General features: G+C 32.1%; 1 protein-coding gene across 3 annotated transcripts; it reads right to left on the minus strand.

The window, feature by feature from the left end:
• Nucleotides 1–161: 161 nt before the first annotated feature.
• On the minus strand, nt 162–27266 carry LOC133673743 (calcium-transporting ATPase 10, plasma membrane-type-like). Of its 3 annotated transcripts, XM_062094621.1 has the most exons (38): nt 27104–27266; nt 24018–24123; nt 15798–15867; nt 14294–14344; nt 13393–13567; nt 13168–13284; nt 13012–13054; nt 12277–12386; nt 12062–12193; nt 11833–11922; nt 11288–11357; nt 10058–10128; nt 9876–9959; nt 9729–9806; nt 9576–9647; nt 8178–8261; nt 8012–8094; nt 7824–7932; nt 7693–7748; nt 7326–7368; nt 7165–7248; nt 6910–7047; nt 6732–6797; nt 6550–6648; nt 5901–6011; nt 5503–5673; nt 5147–5206; nt 3735–3899; nt 3500–3616; nt 2956–3054; nt 2545–2682; nt 2354–2454; nt 1735–1780; nt 1453–1587; nt 1196–1303; nt 991–1082; nt 695–802; nt 162–591 (listed from the first exon to the last, which is right to left on the minus strand). In XM_062094621.1, the coding sequence occupies exons 5-38, from the start codon at nt 13555–13557 to the stop codon at nt 552–554; spliced, it is 3285 nt and encodes a 1094-aa protein (XP_061950605.1). In that variant the 5' UTR covers nt 13558–13567; nt 14294–14344; nt 15798–15867; nt 24018–24123; nt 27104–27266; the 3' UTR covers nt 162–551. The 3 variants fall into 3 exon arrangements, with proteins under 3 accessions (XP_061950605.1, XP_061950606.1, XP_061950604.1); XM_062094622.1 differs by lacking the exons at nt 24018–24123; nt 27104–27266 and adding an exon at nt 16577–16786; XM_062094620.1 differs by lacking the exons at nt 24018–24123; nt 27104–27266 and adding an exon at nt 16205–16786.
• Nucleotides 27267–27706: the final 440 nt, after the last annotated feature.

Genomic DNA, 27706 nt, shown 5'->3' on the forward strand with positions numbered 1-27706 from the left:
AAAATAAGAGAGGAGAATAAGAAAGCTACGAAGGAGAAGGAGAGCAGCCGAAGAAGAGAAGATTTGGACAAGAGGAGAAAAGATTAGAAGAGAAGGCGGCGGAGGAGAGAAAGATGAGTAACAAAACCATATTTTAGAAAATTAACAAAACAAAGAAACCCTAATCAAAACCAGCAAATAGAATTATGGCGCACTACATAAAATATTAGGCTATCCCCTATTTTACTACCAGCCAAACATGGGGTATAAACTGTGTTTCAGGTCCAAGTGTCCTCGCCGCATTCGATTACAAACATTTCATACATGGAAACACAATCTATGTGAAAAAATATTTACCAAGCAAAAATAAAGGAACCGGTTTTTCTCCTAAACAACCCTCGCTAATAAGAACTGAAGCCTGAAGCGATCAGTGCTAAAAAAAAAAAAAACCACCGGTTATAGCTTTTATTCACAAGCATGTCGCCATCTGTGTAGATCTGTATCATCCTACGAAGCAAAAATGGAGAGAGAGTGCTGACAGAGCTAGTAAATTTACATTAGGCGGGTCGGTGTTAGTGCTGTGAATTGTTAGCGACCTCTAATGATGACGACCTGAAAGACATTAATTGAGAAATATCAGACTCGGTATGTCAAATTAAATTGATGCCCGCTTGAAGAAGGAAAGATGAACAGACAAATATCGAAAGACTCTTACTTGGATGACTTGGAAGACTTGGCACGTCGATTACACATATTTGTAAAGAACTTGTGCAAAGGAGTTTGTGGAACAGGTATCAGTTTAGCGAGAGCAGCAAGCGGCCAGCTGATTGGACAGAAAAAAAAAACTAGAGTTCAGGCATGCAAACATGAGCTAAATGGTAAGAGAATAACACACATAGGATGTTTTCTGGAAAGGATATCTCGTGTTTGCTTCTTACACCATATTGATAAATGACATTTGAAGAAAATCACTATTCATAAATGACATTTGAAGAAAATCACTTCACTTACCTGATAAAACCAATAATAATTGAAATCAGCCACTGTTTCCAATTGAGCTTGACGGTAGAAGTAAACTTTCCAACGAACTCAACTATGATTACCTATAAAAACACGCGAGGAAAAAAAAAAATATTAATGTTCATGGACAGCACAAAAAAGGCCCAAAACCTAGGGCATTGAAGAATTTAAGAGGGGCTAATATAACTGCTCTTACCTGAAGTACAAGTGTTATTCCAATTATAGCAATGAATAGGTGGTTTTTTGAAATCCCTTTGAAAATATTGATTTCATCTGGTTTCCGGGCATTAAATTCGTTGAAGATCTGCATTTCAAAAAATTAGTCCCTTATCATGCCTTGTAGTTAGGAACTCTCAACAACCAAATCATACAACAATGCTTAAGATGGAATTTAACTGGAATCATTTTAGTTGTTTGTTCCTTCAGTTTATTAAGAGCACTTAAAAGACTTACCTGGCAGAGCACAAATGCATTGAATATCAAGGTGTTCTTCACTTGGGTCGCACGCTGAGGGGTCTCATGCTCCAAACCTAGTATACTCTCTCCTCGAAAATTAAGGATAAGCAGCACGGTCACTTGATATGCTGCCTAAAATTTTAGAAACAACAACCAACAGTTACCATTATTGTATGTTATGTGACTGGAAAAAAAAAAAAACTAAGCAGAAAATTTATAGCAATTTGAAGTGTTAATATTGACAAGATAGATAGAATAAAACCAAACACTAATACGTACCTGTATCAGCAGGTTCCTCCACATGATATTTGTTATTAGTGGTTCCCTGAAAATGTGTTTACACCATAAGGTAAATCATAGAAAATGCAAAACCATATCCCAGTTATTTTGATAACAGAGAAACAAAAGGAACATAATGAGACACCAAGTAAATTAAAGACCAGAACTGAGACATTTTACCTGGGAAATATCCTTATAGAATAAAGGCACCACCATTTTTACAGAAGAAACATATAATAATACTCACACAAGTTATCTAATAATAACAAAACGCAAACAAATGGCTGGGTTTTAGGCTGAGGCAGGTAGGTTTGAAATTTTAGTAAGGGGAAGCCATTAATCAGGTTCAAGAATCGAACTAAAACAGAGCCATCTACTTCTCTAAAGTCCAGATGAGACACTAGTTGTAACATACATACATCCAATATCCCAGGCATAAAATGCTTGGACAAATCAACATGGCGTCTCCAATTCTAAAACTTTCCAGATAAAATTTTCAACTCATTGTATTACAAAGAAAGGAGGACACTGTTCTAAGCATAGAACAGGTCGAGTTCAGTTTTAAAATTTTCAACATTTTACACACCGACAAGGTGCCAACCAACGTAGCATTTCTTACCGGCGACCAACTGGAGATCTATTCATCAGGTGATCTGTTGGAGGCTCAGTAGCCAGTGCCAGAGCTCCAAGAGTATCCATGATAAGATTAACCCAAAGGAGCTGTATTAATAGATAGAAACATTAGCATGAATACAGACTAACTGAAACAGTTAACCTTTTTTAGTTGTGTGATACTAGGAGTGAAAATACCTGCACTGCATTTAATGGGACTTCACCAGAAGACATTGCAGACACAACATTTATAATGAGAGCTGCAACATTAACTGTAAGCTGAAACTGAATAAATTTCTGGATATTTGCATATACAGATCTACCCCAACGGACAACCTGCATTAAGGAGACATTTAAATAATTGAAACTTGCACTTCCAAAAAGAATGAAATAATAATAGCACAACTTTGGCCCTAAAATGCTTTTCAACTTGGGCGTTCAATAATATTTAGTTAGTCTATGGTCATAGTGAGTAGCAACAAAAGGCCTAAGACCTTGATCTACTGTGACAAGTCAAGAAGATAATTTCGAAGAATCTGATGTCCTGCAATAGCATAAAAAAGCGATGATGCTAATTCAAACTAAATTAGCTGAAAACAGTGTGTCAACCTTCACGACTGAAGCAAAATTGTCGTCCAAAATTATGATATCTGAGCTCTCTTTAGCAACTTCTGTGCCTTGAATACCCATTGCGAGACCAATGTCTGCCTGAACTCAAAAAATGAATAATAGCAATGTAGCAAGTCAGAGTACCTTGTGAAAAGAGAGAGCTGATTATAATAATATTAAGAACCATTGATACAGAAACATAACAAAACTAGGGCTCTGCACTATTCTCTTAAGCAAAGATCTCAACCGAAACCAATTCAAATTTGTTTGGTTAGAAAACCAAGCATTGAAATTATTAACCAAAACCACTGTTTTGTGAAAAAAAAAATAGCACTTGAAATCATCGACCAGATAATGAAAGGTGGCTACACATTTTACGGAAAAGGAACCAGTTAGGAGAAATGCCTCAGATATAGGACCCTAACTTCCAGATGCATTTTGAGTTCTAAACTTCCACCAAACTTCCTCCAAATGAACTGTGTGGCACTCTTTCTTTGAATGCATGGAACAATTGTAACAGCATTAAAAAAAAAAAAAGTCAAACCTCATGTAATGCAGGAGCATCATTTGTTCCATCTCCAGTTACAGCAACAACATGTCCCCTCCTTTTCAATGCTTGCACAAGCAAAAGCTTGTCATTCGGAGAAGACCTCCCCATCACCTAAAAGATTTTGAATAGCACATGTTTCTAAGAAATTTGGCTCTTTTAAGTGTTAGACAATTTGCAAATATACAAAAACAGAAAAAACTTATAACAAATGGAGACAATTAATTCTTACTGAGATCTTCTCTGCGATGTCTTCTCTTTCTAAATCTGAATATTCACGAAACACTCTTCCTTCAATAACATTAGGCTCCACAGCATCTTCTTCTGAACTCAGTATCCCACATTCCAAAGCAATTGCTTTAGCAGTTTGAGGATTGTCACCAGTTACCATGCGAACCTATGTACAAAAGTTCCTTGTTATTATTTCAATGCCTGGCATAATCAAATAAGCATGTATTAATGAAGAAGGGTCTAAGATTCAACACTCCTATTTGTGGAATGGCATCAACTTGATACAAAAATAAAATTGTAACACTAGATTTCATCTAATTGTAACTCAATCATAACCACATAATGTTCTATTTTGTTTAATTGATGCATACAATTACAGAATCTTGATGGCTAAAAACGTCTGCAAGCAACACAATGATTAGAAAAAGTTCAGATGACTTCCCAACAAGACCCAGTAACAGGAAACAGGGAAATAGAAAGTAATCTGCACTTCACTTAAACTTCTTGACCACCAATTTATGTTTGCAGGTCAATAGAGGTCTCGTGTTGTTTATCAGGACCAATTCCATGCTCTCAAAAGGTAAATTTATAAAGACGGCGTGTGTGACAGAGAGAGAGCTCAGCAGGAAAAGAATTTCCCACACTTTCAGAATCACCTCCCAGCAAAACTATAGTTAAAGTTTATGAACAAAATCAGTTGTCCTTGGCTGCTTTTAAATATTTCAAGTGTGGAAGAAATAAAAGCATGATCTATCTTAGGAACCAAAGCCTGTTTCAATGCATTTCCCCATAATTTAAGAAAACTCTCAAATATAGAATTATATTTGACCCAATAGCAACAATCTTCCAAATTGCAAGCATAAAAGAATGAACAGCATTAACATTCAAAACTAAAACCTAGATAACAATTATATTCAACTCAATCAAACTATTTTTATATTTAAGGGAAAACAAAGCAAAGTAGAAAGAGAAATATAAACTAGCTGAGCATCAAATATCACAATGACTTGACTCTCTAGGAGATGGGAGAGACCAAGACATAGGAGCATTGAGATCAATATAGAGCAAGATATCAAAAGCTTAGTAATTTCAAAGGAAACGAGCACACAAAAATTAGAAAATAAATAAATAAATAAATAATGACCTAAAATATGTGGTTCAGAAATTCTAAAGGAAAAATAAATCTGTTATGTATATCCCAAATTGTTTTTCCAAAATAATCGTTCATACCAGAATTGATACAAGTTTAAAGTTATCAGAAACCAGCATTCAGCATGCTTAAGAATGAATCCAACAGAGCTTTTATAATACAAAAAAGGTTGGAGAGCAAAAGAGAAATTGCAGCGTCATACAACAAATAACTGATAGCATATCAATCACGCAGACGGGTTAAAACATGACAAGCAAAAATACCTTAACACCAGCATTTTGGCACAGTCGAACAGCATCTCTCACACCTGGACGACATGGGTCCTGCATAATTTTATATACAAGGTAGCATGCAAATATAAATCATAACAGTCTGAAATAAAATTTAATTATATGCGAATATGTAAATGTTCAGCAGCTGAGTGAAACAAAATTGTGTAAATATAAATGTTAAGAGCCAAGTGAAGCAAAACTAGATTACATAAATCAACAAAGCGAGTGAGTAAATTAGTTGCATCTCACAAGGCCATTAGTACAATAGCATTCTAGGTGTGATAAATAAGGATGTCATCGTAAACAAGTGGGATAAATGATAATCTTGACCATATGGCAACATGTACCTTTATGCCAATAATTGCAAGCAAAACAAGATCATCTTGAGGAATCACCCATTGAGTTAGTTGTTGTTCATCAGCTGGAACTTTGTCCATGTCATATGTTCTATACGCAATGGAAACACAACGCAAACTACTGCAAGCCATATCTTCAATAGCTTTCTTAAAAAACAACACCTGAAATCAATCACCAGTTTCACCAAAAAGAATCCTATTATAATATGAATGATACCATCAACAATAGCAGGTGCCTCTTAAAATGATGAAACAAACATTATTGCTTTTGTCTGATGTGAGAGAGAACAGAAAACAACATTTCCACTCAAAGAACTGTGACTAACCTCCTTTTACCAAACACAATACATGGACAAACTTAATCAGAGAAAGCAACCATTTAAACCAACCTTGTCTTGATCCAATGGCACTGTGTTACCACTTGCATCAACATATTTTGTACATGAGGCTAAGACTATTTCGGCAGCCCCCTTCCAATGTATATGCACTTGAGAGTCGGGCTGTAAAAATTAAACAATTTTGAATCACATCTAAGAGCAGAATACAATATTGGTTCAAATTCACAATTTTCAATTAGTTTCCTAATTATATATGGACTACATTTCTGGCCTGTATAAAAAATATTGTAGGCCATGATATCTAGAGTTTATGAATTGCATAGAAAATAAATTATACTGTGCTATTTTTATTGCCCACCAAAACTTGAGCAAAAGAAAGAACTCTTGAGTATTGCTAGTCAACGATGTTCAAATGACTCGAATTACTTCATACACACAAGCACAATGGATGAATCATAAAGGTAACGGTTCAATTGGTATTTCACATAAATGAGTTAGAGTTACAAAAAACAATAACAACACACTCTTGGGCTTTTCACATTCTTAGATATGAAGGATAGTATGTACTTGATACTCTTTTAAAGAGAGAGAAGCAACAAACAAAAATCAACTTTTCCAAAGCACGGTCCCATACTGGACTGTCAATTTGCTTTCACTAAGGTTACTATAATATAACAAATTAACAACGTAGTTATATTACCAGCTGTAGTGCCACCCCGCCTTTTTTCTTCTCAGAGTTGAATGGGAATACATGAATGACATTCGATTCAGATCGGACAGCATCGAAATTCATCCCCAGCTACCAACAAGGAATACCCATGATCTGATTTAGAATTCAAAATTTCACCTTATAGCAAACAAGAGTTAAGTTAAAAAACAGACCTTGATTGCCCATCCCATAATGGCCTTTTCTGTTGGCGATCCAGAAATCTCTAGATCTCCACCTCCCTGCCAAAGAGCAGTGACAGCAAATCATATGATGCCCTAGATACTTGATCAGCTGCTCAATTACATTTTTCATATTTAAGAAAAAAAAGCATGAGAAATCCCTTGAACTTACCTCAGGAACAAAAACACTGCCGGTTGTGTTTTGTGCAATACCTTCAATAAGTAAAGAAGACAAAATAGGAGGCAACTGTGATTTACTTTCAGGAAGATCCATTTTTTTCCCTCCAGAAAAAGCTTCCACAACGGTCATCTGTGAATCAAAGAGGTCTTTCAAATTAACACGAGAAGAAAGACACTGACCCTATTACTCACTCCCCCATCCGAGTCAAGGAAAAGCTACGAGAACAATCTTTTCCTCAAGATTCACCTGATTCAAGGTCAAAGTTCCAGTCTTATCACTGCATATAGTGGTGGCAGAGCCCATGGTTTCACAAGCAGAAAGCCGGCGCACCTGCGATTCAACTTCTATTTAAGCCACAGAGTGTCAGGTCATCAAAACCACCAACAATAATATAGAACATCACATACCAAAGCCTTATCTCTCATCATTTTTCTCATCGAGTATGCAAGACTGTCATAGAAGAAAAAAAAAACAAAGAAAGAGAGAGAGAGTCTATTTTAAGCATAAGATATTCAATCATGAAACCGGTATATGAAAGTCAGAGGTAACATCACCTGCTATATAAAAGGAAAGGTGGGAATTAATCTGCTACAAAAGGTAATAATAAAATGCATGGGTTTTTTTTTTTTTTGAACAGCACAAAATGCATGGGTTAATGAAAGATAGTAGTAATTTGAACTTGTGATGACCGCTGATGAAAGAAATAATGGATGATGTTTGGATAAACAATGCTGCCCAAGATACTGGACCAATTTTACAAGAAGGTAAACTCACGTTAAAGTAACTGCTAAGGGAAGCCCTTCAGGCACTGCAACTACAACAATGGTGACCTACAAGGATTATAAAGTTAGTTAATCAGAGGCATATAGAGACTAAGGAGAATGCTTGAAGAAAGGAGCACATACCGCGACAGTCAGAATTTTAACGGCTCCATTTACTGCTTTACCAATTTTTGTTTTACCCGCTACAAACTCAGGACTTCCATCAAAGTTTTTTGTATGTCCAGTGAAATATCTGTTGGATCAAATTTGCAAATTCAACATACAGACATAAAGAGAGGTGAAGAGGGCAAAGAAAAAGATATCGCAGTTACCTGACCAAGAGGACTAACAAGACAAGCAAAGCTACTGTCAGCCCCACAATACCAATGAAAGTTGCGACCCCATTCAAGCGCACCTGTAAGCAGTCACTAACAGTAAATACTAAATATGATGCTTATAATATAAAGGTTATTACAAACCAATATTGAGAAAACCAACCTGCAAAGGTGTTTCTTCACCATTGTCTTCCGAAATACTAGCCATGAGCAACCCCCATTCAGTATTAATTCCAACACCTGTTACCTGCAGACAATGGAAAAAAAAAAAGCCACGTAAGCTAGCAAGGTAAATAGAGGCCAATAAACCATCAACCCCTACCATGAAAGCACACCCTTGGCATCCTTAATTATATCTGTCAGTTGAGAACAAGATTTTGACAATCAACAAGCAAGCAAAGTTTCAATCCTTAAAAGTGAAAGCCTTTGATAGCTTCAGGAACATTACAAAACTGGTTTTCAATAAGTGGTGGTACTATGGCAATGTTATCAATGAACATGGAAAAAAAAAGAGGGAAAGAAGAACACAAAACAAGCATGAGGAAGATTTACATCAACAAAAAAAGATTCCTCAAAGCATTCCCCAAATCACCAGCGCCATTCATCCCAATGGTGCTTTCCCTTGCAAGGATCCTCTCATATTCTTTAGAATGTGATATATCTTGTTGTTTTAATCTCAGCCATTCAAATTAAAAGAATGGCTAGTGGATATTTCAAACAAAAGCAAATCTAAAATTTCAGGATAATTACTGCCATCGCTCTACATAGATATTCTTTGATGATTCAACTCTAAGAATGAATAAACAGTTAGAAGAAAATTAAAAAGAAAAAAGAATTGAATCATTTACACCATCCATTTCTTGTTCAAGCACAGATGCACAAGTTGGGTCCACAGTTAACAATTTGAAATCAGATTCCTTGTTGTGCACTATTTGAAGCTAGCAATTTAGCATCATCAGAAAGTACACCAAAAAACAATGATTCACTTGGCAAGAGAAACATAAATTCTCTAATTTATCGTTATTTATTGATTATCCATTTCTTCTTTTGATTATAAATCTTTGATGAAATGCAGCCTGAACTTTTTTATATAATTTGTTTGCTTTTTCTTTTTTAGTTTTCCACAATGAATTGAGGTGTATAATTACTTGTTTATGAAAAATATCAAAATAGTAGTGTTGGAATTTGGATAGTAAGATCTTGCCCATTAAATTTGGAAGGCTACAATTAAAATATCATGTCCAAATGAATGTGAGAGGGATCCGAATACCCCATGCAGAGTAAAAGGGATGGGGTAAGGCTAGGTTGAAGACAAACCCTCGGTCCCTCAAGGACAAACAAAAAGATTGCTGCACGTACTACCAGCCTTTTTCCCTCTTTTTACTCTCTTATTTCCTTTCAAATACATAGAAACCAAAAACAATGTTGAGACCCTAACTATATCCCTCCATTAGTTGCCTTCGATGAGCCAACAAGATGGATTTTTAAAAAGTTGAAAATTATTGTACTTAGCAGAGGGGAATAGAAAGAGAAAAGAAAAATGAGAACATTTAAATTTTACCAGCATAGTGCCACTACCATCTGCAACTTTGCAGCCAGACATTAGAAACGGTTCCCTGGAATTCTTTTGGACCTGAAAAAAAGCAATCAAACTTGAATACAACGAGCGTAATAATGCAATATCAGCAAGTTGAAATATAAATCCAAGGCTTACAATCTTGCTTTCTCCAGTCATGCTTGATTCATCAATAGCAAGGGAGTGACCAGTAATTAAAATTCCATCAGCAGGAACCTGGAGAAATATGAAGGACGCCAATGAAGTAGGGGAAGAAAATGAAAATTACCAGAAAATGAAAATTACCTGATCACCAATGTTAAGGGGTATAACATCACCAGCAACAATATCATATATTGAAATTTCAACTCTTCTACCTCCTCTGGTAACCTACACAGGAGCCTTTAAATTTAAATTTAAAGTACAAGACAAATAAATGCCCATAATTAAAAATAAAATAAAATAAAACTGCCATGGTAGAAAGGCACCTCCAAATGTATGTTTCTCTTCTCCTCGTTTAAATTTTGAAACTGAAGAGATTGTTTGTAGTCACTTATAGCTGAAGAAAGAAAGGAAGGGGAGGACATATAGAAAATGATTCTAGTAAAGTTCAAGCTAATATTAGTGACCACAGAAAAAAGCAAAACACTCATATCCATCTATGATATATAACATCATCTCCATCATGCTAGTCCTTGGAAGAAAATTTGGACTTTTAACAAAATGACCAGAGAGCATGACCAGATTGTCTAAGACATGACTCTAAGTATCTTATCTGACCCACCAGTGATATTTGGCTAGCCCCCCAACAGGTCTCTCCTATCATACTAAATAACTCATTCAAACATTAAGAAATCCAATAAAGCAAGCAAATCACAGTTGAAGGCTTTTCTTTGATCTTCCCAACCAGATGAACAAAGACAAACAGGATAAATGACAAATACCAAAAAAGCTGGTAGGTCAGACAAGTATTCTGCCACTTTTGAAAAATTATAGCACTTTATAGCAGTTCAAGCATTATTATAGTCAAATAATAACACAGCATTCGCAAAAACCTATATATATTGGCATACTTAAATGGATCAATGTGAACTGGCAAATGATGACACAGCATTTGCAAAAATTATAGCACTTCATAGCAGTTCAAGATTTCAGGCATTATTATAATCAAATAATAACGCATAGCATTCATATATATATTGGCATAGTTAGATGGATCGATGTGAATGGATTCAATATATCAAAGCCAAAACAGTCAATGGTTCTCCATTTTTTGTTCACTTCTGCATTAATGGTAGTTCTGTTAATTAAGCAATATTGTTGTTGCTTAGAATCTCTTCTATTGCCACTATTTGCAGCAAGTAACAGTTTTGTGATTGTTATTGGGAAGTTTTTTGTAAATTCAACACACACCCACACATCCAGCAACAGAAATCGATACAAAGAAATGCAGGGAAACACAGCACAAATATGTAACAAGGCACCAGGCGTCATCCTACAAGACCAACCACAGTGTTTCATCTATAGGAATTTTAACACAAGAAACCAAATAGATTTGACAAACTTAACATTGTAACTGAATCACATAAGTATTATCCTGAGAAGATTAAAACAAAAAACTCTACTAAGCAATGGGGGATCCACTAATTTGCTACTCTATACAAAACTTAATTTTTCCCAATTCAAATACATAAAGCGCTATAAATGCATCTCCATACCTGTCACAACAATGACAAGAATAACTGCAAAAGCAATGCTGGCCCCTTCATACCATCCTTCCTTAACACCCTGCAAAAGAAAGTGCAAGGCCCTCTGAATAAGTAAACAACAATTTATTGATCAGATAAAGGTCAAGGAACCGTTACAAAAACATATAGCACGCAAGTTGACATGGAGACCACATTCAAGAAACTAGATGAACTTATTGGCAATTTTCTAGTGTTTTAATGCACCAATGCCATCTTTTTTTCATTATTTTTTGTGTGTCTGTGTTTACATCCCTATGTTTATATGTGTGGACTGCAAGCGTTTGATTCTTTTTCTTAATCAACCATCAATCTTGTTTCCCAAAAGCAAACCAGATTATTGCCGTGTATATAATGTAAGCACAAGGGAAACCAAAATTTATTCGCCTCCAATAAGCGAGGATCAGGTTATCGAAAGTTAAATGAATCGATTCATTGAAAGCTCTGGATGAAGCATTCTTCTGGTTTATATGGTCAAATAATGGTGGCACAATCAGTTATGCCTTGCAGAAACTCACCTCTGTCTTCATACCCAGCACCAAAGAGGCCACTGCAGCTACCATCAATATGATCAAAGTAAGATCTTGCCAAGCTTCCCATAGGAACATCTACAGAAAGCACCATACTAAATTCAATCAAGGGTGTACAGTACTCTTCTTTTTTTTTTGGTCAAAGAAGTAGAGAAAGAAGGGAAAAAAAAGATGGAAAAGTAAGCAATGATAAGTACAAATCTGCAAAAGAAGTTACCCAAAAACTCCTTCCTTTTTTCTGAGGATATGTATTTGATCCAAATGCATTCTTCCGTTTCAATAAATCAGCATCATCTTCATGAATTCCCTTCTCTATATCAGTTTTCAATGCATCTGCAACCCCTTTTACCTGGTGTAGATATAAAATAAGAAAATGAATCTAAGATAAGAGTAGTACAATGATACAGAGAACAAAGAGAGTGGTAGACTTACCCCACCGAGTGCCTCCAAAGCATTATGATCATGATCCCTCGTGATTGCAGAAATTTGCCCCACGCTAATTCCAAAATCACCAGTGGGGGGTGGATGTGGTTCTGTGTCTCCTGCCATCCCCAAATTTCGGTTAGTTCACATACTACCAGCACAGTATAACATTTTCAAACCATACTTCTTGTGACGAGAATGCAATTAAAAACCTGTGGTGCACTGAACATCTCGGAGAAATCATAAATTACCCGTTCAACTAACACACCAAAAAAATTAACAGGAAATCTTATTATAAACAGTATCCAATATAAACTTCAAAAATTCCACCGTGCATCAGACCAAAGTAACCATCTGTCAAAATGAGAACCATGAAATAAAAATAAACAAATACGACAAAGAAAAAGAATGCCAACGATTTTCCAGCAAGACACAATGCCCTTCGCAGCAAATAACATCAAGTAAACAAAAAGAAAGAAACATAAGTGGGGGGAGATGAAATCAACAAAGAAATGAATAAAAGACCAGACAACACATCTAAAATTCTGAACAAACAAATGATTATTTCACGCTAAATACAGCAAACGAACAAGAATGAGACAAATATAATAATCATTTCATAACACACATGATAATGAGCACAAATATTCAAACAATTACCATAATTATCGCCTAATCAAACCATATCATACTGTGGTAACAAAACCACACCACATTAAGCACGGTAAAGGAACGGGAAAGTACCATTTACGCTATTATTCCCAGCTTCCTTGAAAAGATGTGCAGCCTAATACAATACCAAAAAAAAAAAATTAAAATTAACAAAACATAACCTCCTGCAAATCAAAACATTATAAAAAAAAAATTATCATTATTAATTAAATCTAAAGCATTATTTACCCAAATCACTTGCGCATGTGCTCTTATCTTGCTTAATATTCTCCTCTTCTCCTCTTCCTTCTTCAAGTCCAGAGTATATCGGAATCTTCTAGAAGCATTAAGCACGAGCGCAGCTTTCTACGAAATCCACACACATTTACATTAGAAACATAAAATAAAAACTAATTACCTTACCTTATAAATCGCAAAAAAAAAAAAAAAACACAGAGAGACTCGAGAACGTACCCGCCATCTGCGGAGGCGGTCGATGGGAGCGTTTTTGGTGCTGACGATATCAAAAGGACCAGACGAAGAGTCGGCATCACGGCCGAAGTCAGTAGAACGATTTTCACCAGCTTCCAAATCATCTTGCTGGCGTATACACGGCGAGCCTTTAAACAAACTTGTCATTCTCTTATTTCTGTCGTCGGGGAGATGGCACCACCGTCAGAAAAATCATCTCATTTTCAGTTACTTTTTCCATCATTAAAATCATTTAAAAAAAACAGTTGCTCTTTTCAAAAAAATCTACACTCTCAAGAATAACTTCTGCCTGCTTGCTTAAAAATGCGATTTAAAAAATAAATTAAAAAAAAAAACAGTTCGAAGTGATAAAACAGTAGGCTAGGTCAAGTGTAGTAGAGTGTATTTATAACTGTATGTTACTGTTTCATTATACGGAAGGATGATGAGAACAACAGGCTGGGAGAGGTTTCCCGGCATTTTTTTTACCGTGGTTAAAAAGTAAACGTCGAGAGGGTTAATGTTTTTTTTATTTATGAGAAGCTGTTTTATCGGATTTTAACAAGGTAAAAATTAGGGGTGGTTCGGTAACAAAAGGGGTTAGAATGCTAATTTATCCAGTCCTTGTATTTTCGATTAATTGTTGAATTTGTCCTTTTGTTTTTGGAAATCATAAATTAGTATCTTGACTCCGGTTAGAATGCTAATTTAAAAAAAATGATTTCATTTTAATTTTTTTATAGTATGTGAAGGAAAAACTGAAAAGAAATGGAGGGTAGTTAGGGGAAAATAATTGAATTGTAAAGGAAAACTAACGAAAGCATTCAGTTAAAACTTAAAACATATCTCAAGTTGAAGTACTGGAGTGAAATTAAGTATAAAGTACAGGTACTATTACGCTTACCCGATCAACTGGTTGGCAGTGCTGCTGCTCCCAAGAAAAAGCTAATTAATCCTATAAAATGAAATCTATAGTTAATTTACATAATCAAAACGAAAATAGAATGCTGCCGCAGCAGCAAAATAAACAGTGTGACGCTTCACTTCACATCAAGAGGGGCACTTTCAACGGTGATAATAATAATAATAAAATAAAAAAAGCTCAATAACTGTAATTATATTAGCAAAGAAAAATAACAATCATCTATCCAGTTCGAGGACAGTGTTTGAAGATAAGATCGGAGTTTAAAAATAAAAAAATATTATTTTAATATATTTTAATATAAAAAATGCTTTCAAGAAGAACAACTTCTCAAACACAAACAGTAATTCGTAGATTTTCAAGTTAGTCTAGATGTGTTATTTTTATCTGATATAATTGTATTTTAGTTTTTTTAAAAAAGAAATTTGATTTTTATTACGGCCGAGTTTGGACAAAGAGCGAACAAATATTAAAAATTATTTGAAACAAAATTTTATTAAATTTTGAAGCTAGGAAATTGAAAATAAATAAATAAATTGAGGGGGGCAGCAAACAGATAAGGATCCAAAATAAATATCAAATCCAGCCGACAGCATTGATGCCGCGTAATGGAGGGCACGAGGCAAAGATCTGAGGGGATTGCCAAGATAAGACTCAGGACACGGAAAGCAATTTTCTGTGGATGCCACGTGGCCACCTTACTAAAAATAGACAATCAAACAAACACCTTGCTGGCAGGAGACTCCCACGTCCCACCAAGGCAGGCCTCCTTTTACTATTATTAAGGTTTTTTTAAGTTCTTCATCATTTACCAGACACGTGTAAAGAATTATCTTAAGAAAATCATGAAAAGTTAGATTTGCTGTCCGTTTGGTTTCAATATTAGCCGTTCAAACTTCAAAGTTTAAAATCAGCATAATATATTTAAAATCTAGTCAGTCAAAAAAAAAATGTTGCCTGGCCAGATATTTTCTTTAAGATGAGATAAATTATACATCATGTTATACGGGCTTAATAAATATTACTTTCACTTCCTCTTCATGATGAATTAATTGTGTTTATTATACTAAAATTTAATCGAAATAGCACCAGCAGTGCGGAAAACAATTAATCAATTGGTTAAAGTTGTCTTAAATCCATTTTCTGAAGGCGTAATTCTTCATTAATTTTCTAGAACCAAAAAAAGAAGAAGCATAAAGCTTAAAAAAACTGCCCTATAGCATATTCTCTATGATCATAAAATCTTTCATTCATAGCAAGAAGAAGAAGAAGCATGGGACCCCCAGAAGAGAACAAGATTATGTTTTCATTTCAAGTTTTATTTCAGAATAAAATGTAAAATTGAACAGAACACACAGACACCATACTGTAATCCCAAGCCTCCCTTGGAGTTGATGCCATGAGTTAGTCTCCATACATATGGCAATCTAAGAGAATTGTTGTAATAAAGAAAGTGCAGAGCAAAAATGTGGAAGAAGTCACAAACCAGCTGCTGGAGTAATCTCAGAAATTCTGACAGGCTTCTAGGAAACAGAGAGAACAATCAATGGTGACCTCTGCATCAGCAAGAAAGAGTTTTCGTGAGTTGCCTTCCCCCGTCTCTCCTTTGATATCAATAGCTAGCACTCCTCCACACATTATATACTAGATAATTTCGAGCTATGCCGCGGCTCTGAATATAAAAACCTTATATGTAAAGAAAAATATCTAGGTATAGTAGGTATAGTAGGTATAGTAGGTAATTTAGCCAATTACAACACTGATACAAAGGATAATCAACGAAGTAAATTTTTTATACTAAAAAAGAAAGGGAGAAATAGGAAGAAGATGCAAAACCAAAGCAATGAAGTAAACGCTTGCTTCAAGCTGTATCATATACTCAAGCGACTTTACCCCATCAAAATATGATTCTTCTATTCAAGAACAGTACTGATCAGACTCCCATCTCTTTCCCTCCTCTCTAAAGTTTCCAATCAGCTGATCTCAACGGACGTATTGCACTATGAAGGATCTTGTATATCTGGACCATGCCTTTAGGCTTACAAGCCTTCAAGGAACGAGCAGAGACTAGCAGGAGATTATCAAGAGAAATACCTCTAGCTATTACAGGGAACTAAATGACTTGTATGGAATATATGCACAGGTGGGATCGCTTCTTTAGCTTTTGGTTTCAAAGATTTGAATCACTTCCGACTTCTATTCTCGTCTTAAACCTCCTTATCTGGGAAGCTTTAGCACTTTTGAGTAAAAAAAAAATTAACAAACCTCTTGCAGTAATCTAGAATATGGTAGCTTGGTAGATACAGTTGAGAAGGAACGATATTTGATTGAAAATCCAAGCCGGCCCACTTCCTCTTTTTCCTTCCTTTTGTTTATGACGGATTGTGCATTTGCTTGCTCTGTAGCTTTTTGTAGATTGAAATGAGAAGAAGAATGGTGTGTGCATGAAGTTAACTCTCAGATAAGGGTGGTGAGACCAACGTTTTAAAGACAGAACGGTGGGAAGGTGGTTGTTCGTTAATTAAGCTTTCTAAAAGATAGTTTTTTTTTTTTTTACATGGTACTGGAGTCTTTTTTTTTATTAAATAGTCGTTAGTTTAAATCTTGTAATATTATTCTTATTATTTCATATAATTAAAATTAATTAATTACACAAGCTAATATATGCATATGTAAGTTCACTTGAAAAAATATGTTAGATACTAATATAAAATTTTGGTTAAGATGGTTTTGTGATTATTTTTTTTTTTGTGTGTATTTAATATTGTGATACAGTATACTTTTCAAAAAGATTTTTATTTAAAAATATATTAAAATAATTCCTTTTACAATAAAAGGGAGGAAATACCTTGAGATAAAACTAGCATTAACTCTCCAAGGTGACCTATATGTTTTAAGCTAATTCTAAAACAATAAAACAAAAAAAATGTTAACTCATTGGCCGCCGCTTTAATCATCTAAATATTTGTGTGTTACAAGTTTGTGGTGCCTTTTACAATGTGCAATTGTCGAATACCAGTTTTTGAAAGGGTTGGCGGATACTGGAGGGTAATTTTTTTAATTTAAAAATACATTAAAATAAATATTTTTATTTTTTGATATTATTTTATAAAATCATAAAAAAAACACAAAATAATATTTTCTCAAAGATAAATGCAAATTTGAAAAATATCTTAAAAGCGAAAGTTAGCACAATCCCACGACCACCTAACATTCCTCACATTTGCATTATTCCTTTGATTTTTTTTAAGAAGAAAAGCTTTGCATTGGCCAATCTAAAAAATCAATTATAGTCTCCTTTTCAATCCATTGAAAAATGACTAAAACTTGATAGAAGGTATAACGACAAAGCATAATTGATTAAACTTAACAATCATGGAAAATAATGGATTATTGACACTGGGAAAGGCATTGGTAATTTAATGCTTCCCTTTTCCTCTGTCGGTAAAGAAAGCATGATTCCGACATATTGTCAGTGTAGATCATAGATTCTATTTTGTTAATCCAGGTTACTTGAGATAGGCTACTTAAATTTCTGTTTATCAATAATTCAAAAATATTCAAACTCCACGGCTTTATTATTAGAAAGATTGTATGAGAATACGGTACAAACTATATTTTATAAAAAATAATTATTTGAATTGAAAAAATTTTATATTTTCAGATCATTTTATTTAATATACTGATGTCAAAAATAATTTTTAAAAAATAAAAATAAAATTATTTTAATACATTTCTATATAATTAAAAAATACTTTAAAAAACAACTACTATCACACTTCTAAATACACTCATTCTTTTTTAAAGATATTATAGAATAACAAACCTTGTTTTCAAGCGAACACAATATCTTCACTTTTTTTTTAATTTGAAATTTTTTAAAAATAATTTTAGAATGAATACATATATTTTGAAAACATATTAATATTATTATTATTATTATTATTTCTGTATATTCAACTGTCAACTTCTTGTCACCAATTTTATGCTTCTTATCCATTTGAGTTATATGGCCGTCATCTATATAAAATTATAAATTTTCCTACCTAAAATCATAATAAAACACGCTTCAACAAGAGCACTGTTTAGTCGGCATATAATTCCGCTGCCCATCTCATATAATTGTCGGCAAGCAACTTCCTCCGTACATTCGTAATTCGCGGCAGATAGTGAGTGCATAGGATTTTTAGGTCATGACTTCATTTCGAAGATTTTCTAGTACTATAGTTCAATACTAAACTAATTGTTAAATCACATGACAAGGTTTTTGTTCTCTGTAAATAATAATCATCTTATTGTTGCTACTATAAATTTATCTTGTTGTTGCTACTAGCTATTAGGAGTGTTCAAAAAAACTAAGAAATTAAAAAAACTAAATCAATTGAAAAAATCAAATAAATTTTATAAAAAAAATTTGCCCAGTCCAATTTGGTTTCGGTTTCAAAAAGCTTCAGCCGATTGAACCGGACTACACCGGACTAGTTGAATTGAATCTAAATAACTTTAAAAAAATATATAAAAAGAAACATAACCCTAAATCATTCGATCCCTTTTTAGTCACCCCCCTCTTCTTTGTGCTATTCTCTTTTATTTTCTCTCATCTTAAGTGTTAACTTAACATTAAATCATCTTTCTTTTTAAGTTTTGGCACTAGCTACACCTCCTCACATTCTCCTACAACCACTCTCTGGTCTCCATTATAGTGCTTTTCACAACTTTCACTTCACTTTTATCATCAACCAACATAACAGTTATTATAATAGCTCCATGTGCATTTGCAAATCTAAGTATTTATCTCAACTTTGGTCCATCATGTAATTTAATGTTAGAGCTAATAATTCAAGATCTCAGTTTATTTCACCATCCATTTAACACAAGCTATGTAAGAAATGGAGTTTGAGAGCTTTGGTACAACAACAACAGTAAAAACAAGCTCATTTAATTGGTTTTCGATTTTTTTTTGTTTTAAATGTTAAAAAACCGACCCGAACTAAACAAAACTGGTTTCGTTTGAACTAATTCTCGGTTCGATCTGAGTTATATTAACAAGAGATACTATTTTTCGATTCAGTTAAATTTTTAGATTAAAATCATACTGAATCGGATCGTGAACGCCCCTACTAGCCAGGTTGAAATGCTATGATAGTAATTACACGTAATTTTATGATAGTCATCTTCTAAATTAATTTTAAAAAAATAAAAATAAATAAAATATTAGATGAAGATATTTTTTATTATTTTTAATGGATCATAAGTTTTATATTTATCTATTTTTTCAAAATAGATTTTTAAAAATAACTAATAAAATATTACTAACTATCACTATAAAGTTTTTCTAAATTAACACCAACGGAAATAATTATATTAAACGAGTAGTACCAAAGAAGAAAGTTTAGAGCCATCGTATTCATCGTTGATATTTGTGTTTCCTTTGTCCGACTTTTGAAATCCTTGTCCATACTTGACGTGGACAACGGACCGGATTCGCGCTAAGATTTTTATCTAAAAAAGTTGTTTAAAAAATATTTTTTTTAGTGAAAATTTAAAAATGAATTTATATTATTTTAAATACACTTTCTTTTCAAGTAAAGTTTTTCAATCGGAAAACTTGATACAAGTTGGTCATTACTCTGTTTAATTTCTTAAAATCTAATTAAAAATAAAAAAAATGGTGAAAGCTTAACCACTAAAAAAATAAATTATGAGATAAAATTTAGAAATTACGATACATCATCCTAAACATTAAAAGTATGGTTACAGTTAATTTTTAAAATGTTTTTTAATTTAAAAATGTATCAAAATAATTTTTTTTTATTTTTTAAAATTAACAAATCAAAACAATCTAAAATATTAAAAAAAATTAAATTTAAAAAAAAACAAAAAAAATTTAAATTTTTTTAAAAAATGAATTGACCTGAATTTCGATCTTTTAAAAAAAAACACTAACTTTTGACTTCGGAACACACTTGAGGCCACATTATTCTACGAAATTAAAAGCAACCGCATGCCTGTCTCTCCTGGTACCCTTGACCATGGGAGTTTCATTATTTCAATGTCTTTCGAGTGAAATGAAGTGTGTGTGTATGACCTTGAGATCGAGCTCGTGTAATTCACTCGCTACATTTTACATCTTTTTTTTTTTTCATAATAAAGTAGACATGCACCTCCTTCCCACAGAAAGGCAGTACTTTCCAGGACATGCATATTTGATAAGATAAATCTTTGTCGGATTAAGAAACAAGAAAGATTTTCGGCACTTTAAATTCGGCTAGCGCACACCAGAAGCACGACACCGTTTAGCATTACATTTGTAATTGCGTTTAATTAAAATTAAAATTTTTTTTTACTAAAATTGAGTGTGGTTTGTACTTTTTGGATCGTTTTGATGTGCTGATGTCAAAAATAATTTTTAAAAAATAAAAAAACATCATTGACATGCATTTCAGTATAAAAAACTATTTAAAAAGCACCCGCAATCACACTGCCACGTTAAGAATATCTTGCAAACAAGAACTTTTCCACAGATATCAACTTTTTCTTAGCACAGGCATGGTACTGTGATGAGAAATGTTTTATTTTCTTAAAAATACTTCAAGTTTTTCTTTTTAAATTTTATATTAATATATCAAAATAATTAATTAATTTTTTTTCAAATAAAATATACTTTAAAAAAACAGTTGAAAATATAAATTTCAGAAATCTTAACACTCAAACACTCAATTAGTCAAAATCAATCTACTTGTACAAGCTTTGTTTTTTTCTTAGCATGAAACCATTGCAGTTGATTTCTATTTTTTTCTATTAAATTAATACCCCTTTTTTAAAAAAAAAATCAAAAGGAAAAGGATTTTTTAAAATAAAGATTAACCAACTTTTTCTTAATCAGAATCAATCCACTTGTACGAGCTTTCTTTCAGCATGAAACCACAGCTTGTTGCAGTTGGTTTCTAATTTTCTTCACTAAATTAATACCCCTCTTTTTTTTTAAATCATTAAATTAATAATAAACATAGTGGGTACAATTATAATATTGTTCCATATTTTTTTCCTAAGAACTTAAAATGAAGAAAAAAATTTGCAAACACCTCACGCTTTAGTATTGGGTAATTTTTTTTTTATTAACATGACTCTCTAGATCAGTTTACGGGCACATCGATTAATCTTACATGTCCTAAAGTTAATGATCATATAAGTTTTCAGTGGTCCTAAAATTTATAAGACACAAACTAATAATTTTTAGAAAATAAATTTAAAATTTGACTGGTTAAATTAGGAGGGTAATTTACTTTTTTGGGAGTTAGGTAGCTTGCATTTTGCTACATAAATGATCGGGCTTGTCGCCAAGGATATTGCTGGAATTCTAAAATTAAGACTTTGTCGGCAGGGGCAGAACTCTGTTTATGCAATTATGCTTGGATAATGGGTGGCCATGCCTAGACTTTGCCAAGGTTTTCAATTTAGTCCTAAAGTCTTAAGACTAAGCATCAAATTAAGTTAAATTGATTTCATTAAAATACCATATTCTTCTATTCTAAAAATTCTGATCCAACATTAATTTATTTAATTTAAATGGTCCTTTATACTAATCATACTATCCTTTTATCTCTAAAATTTTAGTTTTGCTCTTGTTTCAAGTGGAGGGTAATGTACAAGACCGATTGGAAACGCGGTTTCACTTAAATTTTAATTTTGTTTTTATTAAAATTTTTTTTTTTAATATTTATAAATTATTTTGATATGCTGATTCTAAAATTAATTTTTTAAAAAGTAAAAAATATATAATTTTGATGTATTTCTATGAAAAAACACTTTAAACCACAACCATTACCGTAATCTTTAAAAAATTTCCTAAATGTGTTTGAATTCCACCGTTTTTTGTAAGAAAGAGTAAAGACAAAATTTCCATTGATGATTGGTAAGGAATTTAGCATGGAAATACGAAAATAACCAAAAATTCGTAGAATAAAGTACAAGTCACTTAGAGATGGAGTATTTTTGGCACTTTGAATAATAGCATATTAAATATTAAATACCCAACTATAGAAAGACTGTGAGTCAGCTCTTAAAACTCAGTTTTTTTAAAAAAAATAATATTATTTTAATTTTTTAAAAAATAATAACGTTTTAATTAACCTATGTAATTAAAATCATACATTTTACTCTAAATTAGCACATATCAGCCTCTCTATTTCTAAACTAAAAGTAATTTAAGCTCTTTTATCCTTTTACACGTAAAAGTTTATGATGGAAAACCATACGAATTTCCTATAAAAAAAATCCCATCCAAAATATTGAAAATTAGAATATTTAGATTTTCTTTTTGAGCCTCACATATCATGATATATATTTTTAGTATATGATTTTTATGTATAGTGTATAAGCTTGTTTGACTAAGTTATCAGTAATTCAAACCCCATCACCCTCTTCTCCTTATCAATTAAAATATTAATAAAGTACAAGATAGCAATAAATTTTCGTGAGGTCAAAATCAAAATCAAAATTAAAAAGCTTTAACTTAAACATGTTAAAGAATATAATGTAAATTAGTTCCAAAGACTAATTTTACACTTAAGTCCTTGAGTCGAGTGTCATGTAATTGTTAGAGAATTAGTGAAATACTAGTATATTATTATTATTATTAAAAAAAAAACCCTCATCTATAATGTCTTAAACTTGAAACCCACTACTCCATTTTCTTTTTTAATAAATTTATTGAACTAAAAGATCATATATAATTTTTTTTTTGTTAATGATCAAGAATTCTCGGAAAAAATTCTACAACTAAGGATAAATCTGTTTCGCTATAATCATCCATATCTAGATGAGTATATTCACAAGAGAATTTGTTGAGCATGACTTATATTTAAAATCCGGTGGCATAGGCCATTGTTTTCAAGAAGCGATCATGAGGTTCTGCAGTATATTTCCTTCTTCTGTTTATTTGTCTGATATGATATGTATGATGTGATAACAACAGGAATAGTTTAGAGTTCTCCAACTCATGATCTGAACCAAGACCTCAGGTGCGAAATGAGACCAGTATCAAAAGCCATTGATGAGTTCTGATCCAATTGGATGGATCAATTCTATGGACAAGTGCTTCATGCCCACCAGTCTCAAAGCAAAATTTGTACTACTTGATTTGTAGAATATATATCTAAATGGTTGTGAGAATTAATCCTATTCCTCAAATAATGTCAAAATTAAAATCTCTAGGATGCAAGGATTCGCGATGTTAATTGCGAGTGTGAACACATCTTCTATCACTTGACATTTCGGCCAAGAATAAAGGGAAAAGGTAAAAGTTAAAAGTTAAAAGAGGATAAAGATATATATCAAAGTAAAATAATATTTTGTTTCATATAAAAAGTTTTGTTAAATAACAAATTTAACTTAAAAATTTAAAAATTTAAGTTATTAAGTGAGATTTTTAAATATGTTTTATATTATTTTTTTAATATATTTCCTCAAATAAATATTTTTTAGGCTTCAAAATTACACAAACTCACATTATCATGTGCTTAAATTTTATTAAATAAATTGAAATTGTGAAATTCGAACTCGTGATCGCTTGATCATCAAGATTCTGATATTACGTAAAAAAACTAATTAAATCTACAAACTTAAATTATTATTAGATGAGATTTCAAAATATATTTTATATTATTATCTAAAAAGAATATCAGAAAAGCAAATGTATACTTACCTTATCCAGATACAGGAGGAAAAGCTGTAGAGGATCCTCGAGAGCATTCGCAGTAGTTGATGATCTCTTTGATTTGGACTCGAGATATATGCTAATTGGTTGCCTCCTGGAAATAGAGAAAAGATACCCTTGAATTTATAAATAAAGTGACGGTCGTGAGGTCAAAAGAGGAAGAATAAGAATAAAGATGGATAGGAAATAGCAGGAAAGATGGTGGATGATGCAAGCATAAAAAATATTGCAGCAGAACATCAAGGCCCATGCTAATTGTTTCAATGCATGGGATACACACACAGATATAATGAAGGATTGGTTAGCCAGGAAGATGCCGGGGGGAGGGGACGCAACTACTCTCGTTATCCTGTATGGATTCCAAGAGGAACACCTAGCATGGGCATACGCGACCAGACGAAAGTTCGAGGAAATTTCTCAGATACGTGGAGGCAGGAACTCAACATGGCAGTGTTATTGAACTTTGCTGTCATGTCAACTTCTAAGTGGCGGATACATATTATATTTTTAAAAAAATAATATAAATTATCTTTTATAATTTTATTCAATAATTTAAATTTTAGGATTAAATTGATTTGTTAGTATAGTATTAAAATTTTCATGATAAAATAGTTATCCGTTTGAATTTTATCTTTCTCATTTATTTAATAAAAATTAAACATAAAATAATTAGAGTTTGTTCAAGTTTGAAGTTCAAAAAGTTTACTTGAAAAAATATATTATAAAATAATATAAATTATATCTTGAAATCTTATCTAGTAGAGCTTAAGCTTTTAAAATAACACAGTACATTAACATATCTTTAGTTGGATTTTAAATGAAACTAAATGAAAATCAACAAGTTCAAATTTGATTAGTGATTTAATTTATTTTTTTTAATTAAAGCAACATTATTATAATTTTAAATTTTTAAAATAATATTATTTTACATTAAATAGACCAACATTCTCCACCCGACCTGAGTTTTAGAACAAGCTTAATAACTCTATAATAAAAAATGATGAAGAATTAATATTTATTACTTAGAAACAATATGTTAATTTTTTAAAATTAATTTAATAAATAAAAAATAGTTACTGAATTAATATAGCTAGGCAATAATTTGTTCCAGAGTTGGGATTGGTAAGGTTTGAGTTTCCATTATATTTAATTGTTTGTGAAAGTGTGATGGAAATTGTTTTTTAAGGTGTTTTTTATTTAAATGATATGTTTTATTTTTAAAATTTATTTTTAATATCAACACATTAAAATAATTTAAAAAAAAAAGTAAAAGTAAAATACAACCATGATCTAAAAAAAAAACCCTAAACTATCATCTCATGACATCCCTCTCGAGAGATAATAACAAAAAAAAAGGGACTTCGGTGAAAACGGTGGCTCATCATTTCTTTCTCGATCCCATGATCTATCCTCTCGAGAGATATTAACAAAAAAAAGGGACTTCAAATTGTATTTTCTATAATTTGAAGCTATCAAATATATATGAACCACCAGGTCCCCTTGAACAATCTTTTTCCAAGTATATCAAGACATAAGGCATTGTACGTACCCTCTGCCCTCTGCGTTTGGAGTCAGTTAGACATCGCATTGATAAATTGTGGAAGATTATGATATTGCCTACCAGGGAAGGCAAAACACTCTGATAGATGATTATTTTTAATTTTTTTAAATAATATTAAAATATTTTAAAAAGAATTTATTTTTAATCCCAACAAATTAAAATAATTTAGTCATCGATACATGTTACCAATGTCTCCTGAATCTCGTTGAATAACAGGGAGAAATGTTGTGGTTTTTTAAGATTATTTAAATTTAAAATATTTTTTATTTAAAACTATATTAAAATAATATATTTTTTATTTTAAAAAATTATTTTTGATATTAACACGTTAAAATAATAATACTTAAAAAAATATTAATTTGAAGTAAAATAAATTTAATTTTTTTTAAAAAATACTTTTAAAATACATCAGCAAATAGTAAGCATAGTGAGCAGTGTGATAAATAGTTATCTACCATCCTGGCATTAGCATTGACATGGAGACGAGAAAAAAAGCTTTTGAGGTTAATTTAATTTTGTTATAATGATTACTTTTTAAAGTATATTTTTGTTTAAAAATAAATTAAAATAATATTTTTTATATTTATATTATATATTAAAATAATTTGAAAACATAAAAAATAATTTATAATAAAATAAAAAACAATTTCATTTAATATCTCCTTCTACCCCACCTGACAAAGACGGAAGATATATCCGCAAGTGGTCACAGGCAAGTCCTTCCACCCACCTTTCTTCCTCCAATTTCTTGATTGCAAGCTTGAACTATTGTGATAGAGATAAGGAAGGTGTATTATTGTTTTTAAAAGTATTTTTAATTTAATAATATATTAAAATAATATTTTTTTAAATAATTTTGATATTAATATATTAAAATAATTTTAAAATATATAAAAATATTTATATATAAAACAAAAAAATAAAATAAAAAATTAATTTTTTTCAAAAACCTTCTTAAAACATAAATACAAACATGCTTTTGTGATATGATAATGAAGAGTTACCGAGCAATGAAGTCATAGTTGTCTGTCTTTTCAGAACAATGATGGATCTAAACGAGGTTAGGAAGGCCCATGGCCCCCTAAAGTCTCAGAAGTTTTCAAAATCACCCCTAATTGGTAATTTTTCAAAGATGCAGGAATTGGCTTCCCTAAAAATGAAATTAACTTCATTCTCCCCCCTTCATAAAGCATTATTAACCTCTCGCTGTTTCAAGGGAACCCACTACAAACAAATACAGGAAATGAAACCCTAGACTACTTCTCCTCTTTCAATCTTCATTATCAAAACAAGTATACGTTGCTTTTTCTTTGGTGACATTAAACTAACGCTACTAATGACTCCATTGCTCTACAATTAGCAAGCAAAATTGACACTTTCTACCATCGACATTCGACACCGAACGACAAGCAAAGAGGAATATACCTCGTTAGTGAAGGGTGGAAATTATAACATGAAAATTAATGACGACTACCCTTTCAATAGGGGAAAGATATAACATAAATGCACGTACCTGCTTATGCCAAAACGACAAGTATATGCAAGGCTGATGTCCCCCCAACTAGCTTTCTTTCTCGTCTATCCTGTTCGAATCCAGTGTATATCCTCTCTTTATATATTATTACGAGAGCTACTTGGCAAGCGGGGTTAGCACAGCAACTTCCTCGAAGGGGCATGTGGAAAATATTCGGAAATGTGATAGTGATCTGTAGTTAAAATAGTTTTATTTTTTTGAACTTTATTAAAATAATATTTTTTTATTTTTATAAAATTATTTTTAATATCATAAAAACGATTTAAAAATATTAATTTAAAATAAAAAATTTTAAATTTTAAAGAATACAATTTAAACACCATCCATCTATACGTAGCAGCTGCTTATGTCGGTACGTGGAAAACTGGGCTCTTTCTGTGTAAGCCAGTGGGAAACCCAAAATAGTACTATAGGGCAGAAAACACATGCAAGCCAGGCACGCTTTAATTTCCAGGACGTCCGCTAGGTAAATAACACAGAAAATGTCCAATGACCCTACATCGAAAACGATTCGAAATATATATTCCTGACATCTTTACAGCCCATAGATAAATGACGTAAAGTTTTTGAAAAAATTTGAAC

Source organism: Populus nigra, chromosome 15 (genome assembly GCF_951802175.1).
Source record: "Populus nigra chromosome 15, ddPopNigr1.1, whole genome shotgun sequence".
NCBI classification, from domain to species: Eukaryota; Viridiplantae; Streptophyta; class Magnoliopsida; order Malpighiales; family Salicaceae; genus Populus; species Populus nigra.

Bases quoted from the DNA above. Each gene is read 5' to 3' on its own strand.
- LOC133673743 (XM_062094621.1), bottom strand. From the start codon at position 13,557: ATGACAAGTTTGTTTAAAGGCTCGCCGTGTATACGCCAGCAAGATGAT. The intron at 9,807-9,875 runs GTAATTTTCATT...ATATTTCTCCAG, and splicing joins CCCTTAACATTGGTGATCAG to GTTCCTGCTGATGGAATTTT. The intron at 1,304-1,452 runs GTAAGTCTTTTA...TTTGAAATGCAG, and splicing joins ATGCATTTGTGCTCTGCCAG to ATCTTCAACGAATTTAATGC.